General features: G+C 33.0%; 1 protein-coding gene across 1 annotated transcript in view; it reads right to left on the bottom strand.

Moving 5' to 3' along the window:
• Nucleotides 1–707: 707 nt before the first annotated feature.
• The window catches only part of LOC149784182 (epidermal retinol dehydrogenase 2-like), a 38,682-nt gene continuing 25,243 nt past the window's right edge, over nucleotides 708–14,146 (bottom strand). The window contains exons 4-5 of the mRNA XM_089932255.1: nucleotides 5,596–5,721; nucleotides 708–4,398 (exon numbers count right to left, since the gene is read on the bottom strand). Of these exons, the coding sequence (XP_089788381.1) occupies nucleotides 4,239–4,398; nucleotides 5,596–5,721 (286 nt within the window). The 3' untranslated portion in view covers nucleotides 708–4,238. The remainder of the gene's footprint in view (nucleotides 4,399–5,595; nucleotides 5,722–14,146) is intronic.

Genomic DNA, 14,146 nt, shown 5'->3' with positions numbered 1-14,146 from the left:
GAAAGTAAGAGTAAATAATGTTCATCTGACAATTTGAAGAAAAAATAAAATAATAATAGAAATTGAAATAAATATGTAAATATGAAAGAGTAGGAATGGGTGGAGAACCTATTAAAACATCCGGCTTAGTTGTTTTTTTTTTCCCTTCATAAAGGAAGCACTAGACCAGGGGTCGGCAACTATTTGACCTAGTGTGCCACTTTTTTCTGGATTAATTACAAAATGAATGAGCATGTGCCACCAGTAATAGAGTAAGTTAGTTTAAAATTGAGACTATTGGCTGCACTTCACATGCCACAAAAAAACCTCTTGATGTGCCACCCTGTGGCAAACATGCCGTTGGTTACTGACCCCTGCATTGTACCAATGATTTCATTAGTGTCAAGACTGAAAATGTACATTGTAAAATTGTACGTTGAAAATTGTACATTGTACATTGAAAATTGTACATTGTACATTGAAAATTGTAAAATTGTACATGGAAAATTGTACATTGTACATTGTAAAATTGTACATTGTACATTGAAAATTGTACATTGTACATTGAAAATTGTACATTGAAAATGTACAGTGTTGGTTTGTCCCCAAAATAATACATTATCCTCTCACTCTGTAGACACTTGAGTGATTTTTACTTCTATTCATTGAACTGAAGGGGGGATGGGGTAAGAAAATTGTAATTATCATAAAAAGAAATACAAAACCAATTGTTTCTAATATTTATTTTCAGATCTATTAACGATGCATTCACATCAGATCACTGATCAAAATTCCATCTAACGAACAGAGCAGAACATTAACATTGTTACCGGTAGCTTGCATATGTAATCTAAGCATATTCACCTGTGTTTTCCCTGTCATGGGAACTGGGAAAAGTGACTCCCATTTACATGTTTGACAGCATCTTACCGACTCTGTCCTTCCCCAAAAACTTGTTTATCACAATCTTTTGATGTACCTATCAAACTATAACTTACTTTAAAAAAAAAACAAACAGGGTTCAGAGAAAAACAATCCTGTGAGATAGCTTTGGTCACCTTGATATATGGATTACTGTCTTAAATCAAGGGAAATGAGTTGGATCCATACTTGTTCATCTTACAAAAGCATTTAACCTTGTTTTTCATGAGATTCTTATGAAAGAAAATGAACAATTATCAATTAGACCTTTAAGTGATTGTTGGTTTAAATCTTATATAAAAATGAGAAAACATATCCAAATAAATGGCAGTGTTTCTAAAGAAGAACCAATTACATGTGGATTACCACAGGGATCAATCCTTTTATCAGTAAGTGATCAAATAATTTACGACAAGCTAGGCAGTGTTTCAAACAATATGGCCTGATTATATCTCAACAATCTATTTATGCTAAAAGACAAGGCAACACTCCCAATTTAAACTCAATTTCAGCTAACCACCTTTCCATTCCAAACCAAATATATAAGTCTTTAAGAAATGTTTTTGTTATTTACAGTCACTAATTTGGAACAGAATCCCCAAAAGAAATCAGAAAAAGTACAAATATAAATGCACTTAATTATAGGCTAATTCGGTGCATGAAACATAGAACCTGTTTAATTTGACAGATACACTACAACTTAAAGTATAAATTCTCAAAACTTCCACTTTGTAATGACTCTAGTGTTTGTACTGCATATACTTAATGTAGATAACTGGAGAAAGTTCTAACAAAATTTTAAGTTCATTATGTCCATGTGCACATCTAGCTTATTATCAACACTTTTTATGGATTCTGTTGTGTTTTTTTGTGGTTTTTTTATTATCATGTGTGCATTATGAACATGTACCCTGTATGTAAATATGCAGGAACCAGGAGTTCCATGCAACTAATTGTGTCATCTCTGTAAATAATAATAATAATAATAATAATAATAATAATAATAATCATATTATTATAAAACCATATTAAAACTGAATTTAATGACTTACTGAAATAAAATATGTAGGTTAATGCAATGTAAATTTACAATACAAATATTGCCTTCTGCAGTATAATTTATTCAACCCAATAATTTTAAAATATAGAAGAAGAAAAAAAAATCACTTTAACTGAAACATCTCTTTGTGAAATATTGAATGCATGTCAGAGGTTAACAGGCTTGACAAGAAAGGTAATGTGAGAAACCATGCCAGTAGTTTTTGTGGGTCATTGGTTCTTCTTGGGATTTTTCTGGGTTCTTCCTCCACCATATATATTGGCTGACATTTATTGCCTATCATGGGCTGAAAAATTGCATTAAAACCCCCAAAACATGAACAAAAGAAATCTGTTTTCTAACCCATCTTATTTATGTGCTGAAACAAATATAAATATTTCTCTTGCTTTGCAAACAGCATAAATTGTACCAGTATTTGTGGTGATGAAAACACTTTAGCCAAGAATATTAAAGTAATATACAGTATATGTATGTACAAAATTAGTCTCCTCTACCAAATCACTAGCAGGGTGTTATGAAACCCACTTAAAACTTTTACCAAGGGCTTAAAAATAAAGAATGGCTGTATGTATGTATGTATGTATGTATGTGCTTGTAGTTGTTTTGATGCCACACCAATGCAGGGGCAGTTCAAAAGAGCTAAAATTAGATGATAACAAGTTCAACTGGTCTGACATTCAAAGATAATGTTAAATTTTAAAGAGGGTGAAAATAAAAATGAGAATACAATTTTTTGCCTGCATCATTTGAAAAACCATGGATCATATCTTAAATTCTAACATCATTGAACAAGAACAAATAATGTGAAATTAATTATCAAAGGGTTAATGAGATATTAATAAACAAGATGCCAACAAACAACGTACCATGGTCTCACAATTGTGTCTTGAAACATTTATATTGATTTTTGTGTTTTAAAATTTTTGGAGGTTTAACAATGTTGTTCTCATATTGTTTGCATCGAGTTACCATACATTTACAAGTATTTCTCCCTCTCCCTTTCCCCTGGGAAAGTCCACTAATGCATGCATACCAATATCAGCCAATGATATAATCACTGAATCATTATTTCTACAGTACAAGTCCTAGTTACTGAGGAAACAAAAAATGATTGTGTTGCTAGAAGCAAGTTAATTGGTAAGTAAATAAATAAATAAAATCAAACAAAATAGTCTAAAGTCGTGATTTGAATGTTTACCATTGAAATATCCTTCTTGATCATTTCAAAGTTTATTTTGTCAATATGACTTCACATGAGCACACAGAAACTATACATTGTAACTGACAGGAATATATATATATATATATATATATATATATATATATATATATATATATATATATATATATATATATATATTATTTTTCTGGAATATAATAAAATATAGGTACAAATATTTAATCAACCACCAGTTAAACAATTTAATTTTTCTGCTGTTTCTAAAACTTCACCAGCAAACAGTTGAAAGCAACTTGGACACAATCTCTATAAATGTACACGAAAGCACATCCATAGGTGTCTTCACATCATATTATTTTTCTATTCAAAATGCTGAGTAACCTAAATTTACAGTGGTTCCTGGTAGAAACACAATTTGAATCTTTCAGGTTTTGGTCAGTGTTTGGTGGGGGTACAGTGCTGTGGGAACAAGTGGGGACAGTATTCCCTTACTGCTATTTTGCATGTTCCCTTACTTTTTTGCATTTGCCATTGTTCCTTCCCCCTGTAACATGAGTGTAACATGCATTCCTTCACTTCTTTATTGTGACTCTTACCTCTTTATTTAGCAATACACCACATTATGTTTTGTGAAATTTTTAAAACTAAAAACAAATAAAATACTTGTTCCATTTATACGTATTTATAATTACAATAAAGTAATCTTGGTACTCCAAATTAGTTAGAATTACAATAATGCAATCAAGTATTCTATCATTTAGAATTACAGTGTTTAGTTTCTGTTGTGTTCATCTAATGTCATATGGCCAAAAGATAATCATACATTCATAGAAATGCTTAGGTCCTGGATCCACTCTAATATCACTATTACGGTCTCAGGATATTTTCTGAAATTCAAATCTGCAGCTGGTCGAAAAGTTTGGAAATTTCTAATTATATAAGCCGTTTTTACCATACATATTTTATCACATTTGCAATGTGGTCTCTCTTTCTCCCTACAAACATGTCATCGGGAAACTAATTATCTGTTATGTTCTGCTGATTTTTTTTGTTGTGAAAAAGGTTGAAGCACCTTAATGGAAGCATTCACTCAGCAAATTAGCCTGACTTTTTTCCGGAATTTAATAGTTCCACATTGCTGTAAGGTTTGCTTTCTGAGCTCTGAAATTTATTTTCCTGGTGTCCAACAAACGAGTCCATGAAAGTCGATGCACCACAGAATTTTAGGATGTGCTGCATGACATCAACAGGTAAAAATCTGAAAAAGTGTAAGAATACATTATTTATATCTGCAACATTGTTATTGCTAACAAGCTGTTTATCATATTTATCCATTTAAAATACACTATTTTATCTGCCCGTGAAAATACTGAAAAAGTACAAGGCCTATGATCTAATGGTGCTGATTACAACATGGGAATTATGCCAAGGGATAAAATTAAAGCTACTTACATGTACCAATTTACATTCAGACACAGTCAAATGATAAACACTAGGCTTTTCACCCATTCAAATGTACATGTATATATATAAAAGCATAAATTAATCCTCTCACCTGTACAATTTTATATGTAGAGACAGACAAAGGGGTTTAATTATGCCCCTCACCTGTACAAGTTTTCATGTAGAGATAGTCAAAGGGTTGAAATGCATCTCACCTGTAAGTTTACTTGAGACAGTAAAATGGATGAAATTATGCAGCTCACCTGTACAAGTTTACATGTAGAGAGAGAGTCAAAGGGATTAAAGTATGCCTCTCAACTGTACAGGTTTGCACTTCGAAGTCTTCGTTTTACCCTCAAAATGATTTGAGGAAAAAATTCAATATGAAGAGATACTACATTTTTCTTCAACAAATGAACTGGACTGTGCAAAACAAGAATTACTAAATATGACGACTGTAATTTAATCTTCAAAGAAGCCTTAATTTCAGTGGCACACTTCATCCACATTGACAGAAATTAAGTAAAGCGATGAAATGTTGAGAAACTAAGTAAAACTTGGACCACAATTATAATCAACTTGAGTGGCATTCAGATTCAAATTTTGATAGGTGATGATGAAACATTTTTTTACTATATAAAACTTGAATGGTTAAAATTCATCTGAATTAGGAACGTCGGGACATCAAATCATGAAAGACTTTAAAAGGTTACATTATTTGTGATTGCTTGATACAAAATCTGTGATCCATGTTCACTTGTTTTATAATTTCTACTTCAGGATCTACATATCAAGATTTCCAGTAGTGGCATTTATACTGGCTGCCATGCAAAGCTTATCTTGAGTTGAAAAATTGCGCTAAACCCTATAACAACAATAACAATTTCCAGTACTGGCATTAGACAGTGATCCCTTGAGATTACAATTTGCTAAAACTGGACTGATGTGCGGAGGATGGTGGTAATAATTTTTTAATTTAATCACCTATTTGAGTTTCGAAACTGAAACTTACGATTTAATGAATGCAAAAAAGTACACAGATCGAGGAGTGCACACCATTTCTTGATTGGTCAGGATTGCCAGCATTATTCGTCTAACAGTCTCTTTTATTTCCAGTGGTGGCATTAAGGAAGGAAATCTGAAACAAAAGATCAAAATTTCATACAAATCACATCCTCTGCTAACTCTTGACCATGCAACCATTCCATCAAGTCATACAGGCTAACAACTGAGCCACCATGAATCTGGTAAATATGGATACTTAATGTGAGGAATTGAAATGGTAAATAGATGGACAAACAGATATTGCAACATTATACACTCTGCCTTACGATGCACATACAAAAAATATATTAAAAGATCAGCTTGTTTCTTTTAAAAGTACTCCAAATGTTCAAAACAGTCATGGGAACAGTCTTCTCAAAGATATCATTCACAAATAAGGCCCAGCTGTGTACTCTCAAACCCATATGCAACCTGCATCGCAAGCAAGGCCCAGCTGTGTACTCTCAAAACCCATATGCAACCTGCATCATTCCTATACTAAAATAAAAAAAACCTAGTTTCTTCAAACCTCCTTCAATATATACATATTAATGTTTTGATAACAAGACTACCAATGCCCCCCCCCCAAAAAAACTCCACTGAAAATTTTGATGCTAATAAAATATGTCAATACTAGCACATTCACAAGCTTATTCACAAAAAGACATGTTACTATCAGTAACAGACAGACAGATGTACAGGAACAAAATCAAACAAAAAAATTAGTATTCATTATGATATCCCATAAAGTAGACCTGGAAACTTTTTTGTAGCAATTTTCTATAAATCACAGACTAAATTAATGTTACAATGTGTGTGTGAGAGACAGGACCCAACCCCAACCCTCCCACAAATCCCAACTTTAAATGTGTGCATATTACCCCTGCATCCTGAATGGGTAGTGCAAGAAAATAGTAATAGCCCTGGCAAATTTACCCCTATGTATCAGCATGCAGACGAACACTTAAAATAGATTTTAACAAGGGGAAGATCTGCAGAAAATCAACACTGCATGACAATAGAACATGTTTGTGTGATGACTATAATTTCTGCAATGGTATGTAAAATAGGTGTTAAAAACAAGCACAAACCTTTAATGTGTGCCAAGAGAACATGCGCTTGCATGATGTCTGTGTCTGCCAAGTTTATGGTCTGTATGACCATGACACTTAAATACATGCTGTAATAATCAAAACTGGTACACAACACACTGGGCTTTTAAGAGGGAGGCCTGGATTTATTTTAAAAACATGATATTTTATAATATATGTTTCATTTACCTCTGGATAACTCGTTTCTCCCACAATATAATGGATATAATTAGTTCTCTTTGTCCACATACCACTCCAGTGGCCTAGTGGTTAGAGCATTTGCCTTGGATGCAGGAGTCGTGGGTTCAATCCCTGGCTGAGTCACACCGAAGACTTACAAAAATGGTTTTATTAATATACACTTGTTTCCCTCTTTAACTTTTTAGACCGCTCTGGTGGCCTAATGGTTACAGCATCTGTCTCAGATGCGAGAGGTAGTGGGTTCGATCCCTGGCTGAGTCATACCAAAAACTTGCAAAAATGGTACTAACAGCTGCCTCGCTTGGCGCTGAGCATTAAGAGGTTAGTGTTAGGACTGGTCAGCCTGGTGTCAGGGTAATGTGACTGGGTGAGACATCATACTACATGTCTGCAGCATGATGCCCCAGTGCTAGACATCACTATAAACTGTCACAATGCAGACAACGTAGTGATATGACTGAAAAATTGATAAAGCTGTGTTAAAAATCCAAATCACACACAAACACTGTTTGTCTACAAATCAGAGGAAAAATATTTTTGAAGCTTTTGAGTGTACCAACAAATGATTGCTGTACAAGATGGTGTAATTGTAAACTTTTCATCAACTGCAGATGCTATTAACATGTACTAGCCAATATCATTGGAACCAAAAATAAGCATATCGAAACATGGCAGTTCCAAGGACCCAGAAACACAAATCATAAATGAAAACATGAACAAAATCTATTTATAAAAGAGAAAAATTTATACATTTTGCTAGAACCTGCAAGTTATTTTCGAATACATCATTGCAATTGTTGAAGAATATACCACAGATTAGCCAAAGAGCACAATTTATGAGTTGTTGAAGATGTGTGACTTTCCTTTTATTGAGAAACATTTGACATAAAACTGACGCATAGGGTTAGATTTGTAAAGGAATTCATCTGTCAACTCTGACATGATTTTAGAAGAAGTATCTTGTTGCTTTTTTCCCCCATATCCAACTATCTTGCTTTTCATCTTAACATTGCCCCTTGAATTTTCTTATATCTCACCAATTGAGTTTTCTTAAATCTCACCAACTGTAATTGCTCTTATTTATTCTCCACATCATTTTTTTCTCTATTCATATTACTGTATTCTTGATTTATTTAATTTTTTTCAACTACATGTAATGTATTTCACTAGTTATTTGCTTCAAAACATTTTTTAATTTTTTATATGAAGCATATTTTATAATGTTTCCTCTAATTATAAATACATCTAAAAAAATAACTGGCCATTCAACACAAGATATTCAGGTCTTATGGAGTCTGGTACCATTCATGTATTGCAATTCTCGATGAATCTGCTATATAGCTTGTCATTTTGCCAATGAATTAAGTTTTCAACAGCAGTTAAATTAAGCTTAACCCCTACTTAAAAACTTAATTAAGTTTCAATGAAGCATGTGTTGTCATTTGCCATGCCAGCTAACTGGCTCTTTTCATATTCAGATAAAACAAGGCATATTGCATGTGTGGTGATGATTACTGGTATCATAGCTCTAATTATACCAATAAGCTGTTACTGTATCCTATAATAGTCCTAAAAGAATCAATAACATTTATTCTGTAATTCTTCCTGAAGGTTTTGAAGCCAATGAAAAAAGTTGCTTGCATTCAATACAAGGCAGTATTAAAGCCTACACAGAAAATACACAGATAGACTTGGTAAATCTGAATAACTAATACACGTGGATTTCATTAACAATGTACCAACAAAATCATTTTAAGGAAACTTTATTAGTGCAGAGAATGTATATATATATATATATATATATATATATATATATATATATATATACATACAGAGAGAGAGAGAGAGAGAGAGTGAGAAAGAGATACACACATACATACAGAGAGAGAGAGAGAGAGAGTGAGAAAGAGATACACACATACATAAAAGTAAGTGTATTTAAGAGGCATATATCAATGACAAACTGTAGCATTTCTATATCACTGATGTTATAGGTGAATCAGGGAATATCCAAAATAGTTTTTCAGGCTCAATTAGCAAAGTGCATGGGCTCTTGCTAGATGTCTTCAGATAAATCAGACTGACTCCTTTGTGTCCTGTCTCAAAATGCTGACAGAATAATTGCTTGTTGCTTGACCCTTAATGTCATGCCTGGGCCGGGTCAAAAAATGTGTAACATGATAGTGTCATTTTTGTCATTTTTTTCCCCCCATGTATAATTATCTTATAGAACATAGCAAGTGATCCTTTGCCAACCAATTTTTGATGCAAAAGAATAAAAAAATATTGTGAACCTTTTACTGAAAAAAATGAATTTTTGACAATTTGACAATTTTAATTTCCTTTTTAAAGCAATAAAAGGTCAGGCGGTGAGCCATTTATAACATTCATTTATATTTACACTTTATTATTTTTACCCTTTAGTTAAAATGAAATGTGATTATTTTCTAGATGGGTGAGATAATTTTTTGCTTCAAGACACAGACCTACGGTTAAATACTCATAAATGTAATCAACTAAATAAGTTGTGTTAATAATTACAATAATAAGTATGCATTAGCTCATTTAAGAAGAGTTATTGTTCACCATTATTAAAAGTTAGAGCATAGGGAATACAGAAAGCAGTTTTCACTGTAGGATTTTTGATTGACTATTACAATTTAAAATATACCCAACAAAAGCACTGTCAACACCACATGACATGCCTGACCCACCATGTTTAGTCATCTGTACAACATAATTCACTCTAAAGATTAATGACCAATGGGTCTGAATGACCTCTGGGCAAGGTAAGTGTCCAGTGTCTTCTTTGTATACTTGACCATGACCATGCCCTTTGGCTTTCTGACCCCAGAATATATAGGTATCTTTATAAATCAAGGTGAAAATAAAAGAACCACATCTATGTGTATTACATCTTGTTATTTTTTCTTCAGAAAAATAGATTATACATCAACAAATTCACAATTATAATTGTTTTTTTTTAAATACATGTATATTCACATCACCCATAACTCCACTCTTCCTTCAGGCACACAGAAGTCAAAGTCACTGTCCAACTTCCACTTGTAGGAAAATGAAATCATATCTTAATCTGATATAATCTCTATTCAAGAAAATTTCTGAATACAACTAATACAACTTTTCTTGCATTTAAAATTTTGACCAAAAGTTAAATAACAATCAGTAATCAGTTAAACCCAATAATTAGTTGAACAGTATTACAACTAATGATTACATTACCTGAGGTCTGCTTAGTTTTAATAAAAATCCTGTTCACTTAAATGCATTCTTATTTCACTTGGCAAATAAAATCACTTGAGTGAAGTTCCTTTCAATGATCAAGTGAATAAGAATTTCAACTGAATGGAATATCTTGCTCATTGCAATTTAATGCTTCTTCTTTTTGGTGAATGAGTGATTTTTTTTTCAACAAAAGAACATTTTTGATTTTGGAATAATTTCACTATTTTGAAAAAAATAAGAAATTTCCACACAGCTGAAATGGAAGTCAGATGTCAAAAGATAGGATTCCTAACTCAGGTTGTATGGCTGTGTAATTTTAACTTTATCTTCTTTACAATACATGCTCACAGATTTTTTTAAATTTTACTTCAGGCTCTGTGGTCAAGAAACTACCTGTGCAGAAAAACTAGACTCTTGCTAAAATTGGATGTATGGCAATATAACCTATGACTACCATGGATAGCAAACTAATGAGGAAGTACTGTACCATGTACTTGTTATGAGTTAAAAAGTGGTCTCAGTCCTAGTCAATACTTTATGATCTACAACCCAGATGGACAGCAATATGAATAATGTATCATGTACCTTTTTATGAGGTATAATGTGGTCACAGTGTAAGGCAGCATAATCTATAACTCCCATGAACAACATTATAATGAGGGAGTACTGTACTTGTAGTTGTATGTACATGCCACTTATCAGTGACACCATGAGACTGTTGTGTACATTTATGATTTATAATTCTGGCAACTCAAGTCACAAGTTAAATTTTTGTGCTGATAGTTTAGTGACTACAAAACCAAGTTACTCCAGATTCCCTTAAATCATCCCGTCCTTTCAATTTACTGCATTAAGAGCTGTATTATCATGCTACATGAAATGTTGGTATGTAATATGATTATAAAAGGATATGTGATCCAAAAGATACAAACATTTGCAGTTGCTCCCATTGACATTGTCACAAGCATGACTCCCAACTGGATGCTGTCACAAATGTGGCTCCTGTGGACACTGTCACAAATAAGGCTCCTATGGACACTATTAGAAGTATGGGTTTCATGGACACTGTTACAAGTATGGGTCCTATGGACACTGTTACAAGTACGACTCCCATTTACACTGTTACAAGTATGGTGCTCATGGACACTGTTACAAGTATGGGTCCCAATGACACTGTCACAAGTATGGTTCTCATGGACACTGTCACAAGCATGAGTTTCCATGGACACTGTCATATGCATGGCTCCCATTGACACTTACAAGTACAGATCCCATGGACACTGTTTCAAGTATGGCTCCCACTGACACTGTCACAAGTATGGTTCTCATGGTAATTTATTACAGTTTGGCTATAGGGATCAAACAATAATTACAAAGGTAATTTATTACAGTTTAACTAAGGAAGTAACCAATGATTACAAGGTAATTTATTCTGTTAGTTACTCAGGCTACTTGCCACACAAGGGGAGTAATGCAATTGTCTCAAATGGAGAGCAATACTAGCAACAGAAGGTGATGATGATGATAGTGACAATAATAATACCCAATTATTAATGCTGTTGATTTTGTCATTATTGATACTGTTACTACTGTTATTATAAAATAAAGATAATTTATACAAGAACAGACAAGGTTCTACTTTAAATAGGTAAATGAAATATTACGTTATTCCTTCTTAGATTGAGTGTCTGTGTAATGTTTTTTTATCATAGCTTTAAAAAAAATGTCATTCATATCGTTATGATGTCTGCAGTATGGCAGATTATAGGGATGTCTAGCACCGGACCATCATACCACAGACATGTAGCATAATGTCCTACACTGTCACATTATTCTGACCCCAGGCCAACCAGCCCTAACACTAACCTCTTAATGCTGAGCACCTAGCAAGGCAGCTGTTAGTACCATTTTTATAAGTCTTTGGTATTACTTGGCTGGGGTTTGAACCCACGACCGCCCGCATCAGAGGCAGATGCTCTAACCACTAGGCCATCGGAGCTGTCATGTATGGATGTGCATTTTAACTACTGCATTTTTATACAATGTGTCATGGTGCAATAAAAGGCTATTCAAATATTTGTGAAATTTCACAATACACTTGTGTTCAAATTCTAGTTGTACTATTCAGTTATGAATAATCATATTAAAATTAAGTCAATGAATGTCCAGTATCTGTTCAATTCCAGTTTAAAACAATGAAATATGTTATACTTGGCTAAACAAAAAAAGGCATCCATCATATGTTTTCAAGAAAGAACTGCTGAGATTGAAAAATGAAGAATGGGTTTTTTGGATCTAAAGCACTCACAGTTATGGATCACTACCATCTCAGCTATGTCTGCATGAGTTCGAATCTCGGGCTTGGCCAGTGTGGGTATGTGAGAAAGCTTGCCAGTAGCTTCTCATGGGTTGGTGGTTCTTTCCGGGATTTTCCCAGGTTCTTCCTCCACCATTAATACTGGCCACCATGTATAGCCTATCTTGTGCTGAAAAATAGCAATACACTCCATAACAACAACAACGCAGTTTCCATAAATATCATAATAGTGATGGTGTCACAATTCTTTTTGTAAATAATTTAGCATTTTTATCTAGAGAATAAGATGTGCTGATGATGGTAGATGTATATTAACTTATTTGTTGATGAAAATACATATATATAAATATATATATATGAATAAACATTTTAGCTATAATTACATTAGCTATTATGACATTTTGTTCTCATTATCTACACTATATAGAAGTCAGAGTTGCTAGAAATTCAATGCAAATAGAATGCATTAACTCAATAAACGATGAATTTCAAATATAGTTGAAGATTAGTACCTTATCTTGAAGTTGATAAAAAAACATTCAATGTAAGTAAAGCAAACATGTAATTATGGATTCTTCTGTGCAAATTCTTAAAATGAAAATTTGAACTGAAACAACTCTGAACATTCCACGGCAGGGGCAAAACAACATCCTAACAGAAATAAACCTGAAGTTAAGCCTAAAAAAATCACATGATCAAAGAAATGATGCAGAATCAACAACAAAATTCACTAATATACAAACCAATCAAGGAAAAAAAAAGGAAATTTTTTTTACAGAAAGAGTAATTTTAAGATCAAATGCATGACAGTATAAATTTGGTGAAAAGAATTCAAAATACTTCTATAGCTTGAAAAGAGGAATTACAAAATCAAAACAATGAAGAAATTAATTTGTAATGATGGGAGAAGATTTACAGCTCAAAACGAAATACCGAATCAACAACTAGATTTTTATGAAAAATTTATCAAAGCAAAGCTAACAGTGATCTCCAAACAAACATTTCTTTAAGCAAGATAAAAAAATGTATAATTGCCAAGAAAAACTCATGCAAGGGTGTGTTAACCTTTCCTAGGTTTAGTTTAACATTAAAAAAAAAAACATGGAAAAAGAATCCAATCCTCGTTCTGATGGACTACATGTAACCACTGACTATTAGAAGTTCTTTAGGAAAGATTTGGGTGGATTTATATATAGATCTCATCATTCTGGATAAGAAAGCAAAGCAATGATTTTCAGTTATCATGGAATTATCATGTTATACACTTCGATATGCCTTTGCTGTGTTTAATGTAGGTATAATGGCATGTACTTGTATGCACTGTATAGGTATAATGGCATGTACTTGTATACATTGTGCAGGTATAATGGCATGTATTTGTATACGTTGTGCAGGTATAATGGCATGTACTTGTATACACTGCATAGGTATAATGGCATGTACTTGTATACACTGCATAGGTATAATGGCATGTACTTGTATACATTGTGCAGGTATAATGGCATGTATATGTTGTGCAGGTATAATGGCATGTACTTTTATACGTTGAGCAGGTGGGTGCAACAAACTGAACAGCACATTTTACACCCACCCAATATTTAACAGTTCCCTATGCAGTCACCTGACATTGAACCTAACATGCATAAATAATTTTATTATTAGAC

The sequence above is a fragment of the Sinohyriopsis cumingii genome, chromosome 14 (genome assembly GCF_028554795.1).
Source record: "Sinohyriopsis cumingii isolate HCF-2022 chromosome 14, ASM2855479v2, whole genome shotgun sequence".
NCBI lineage: Eukaryota > Metazoa > Mollusca > Bivalvia > Unionida > Unionidae > Sinohyriopsis > Sinohyriopsis cumingii.
This window is presented reverse-complemented; position numbering and strand designations above follow the sequence as displayed.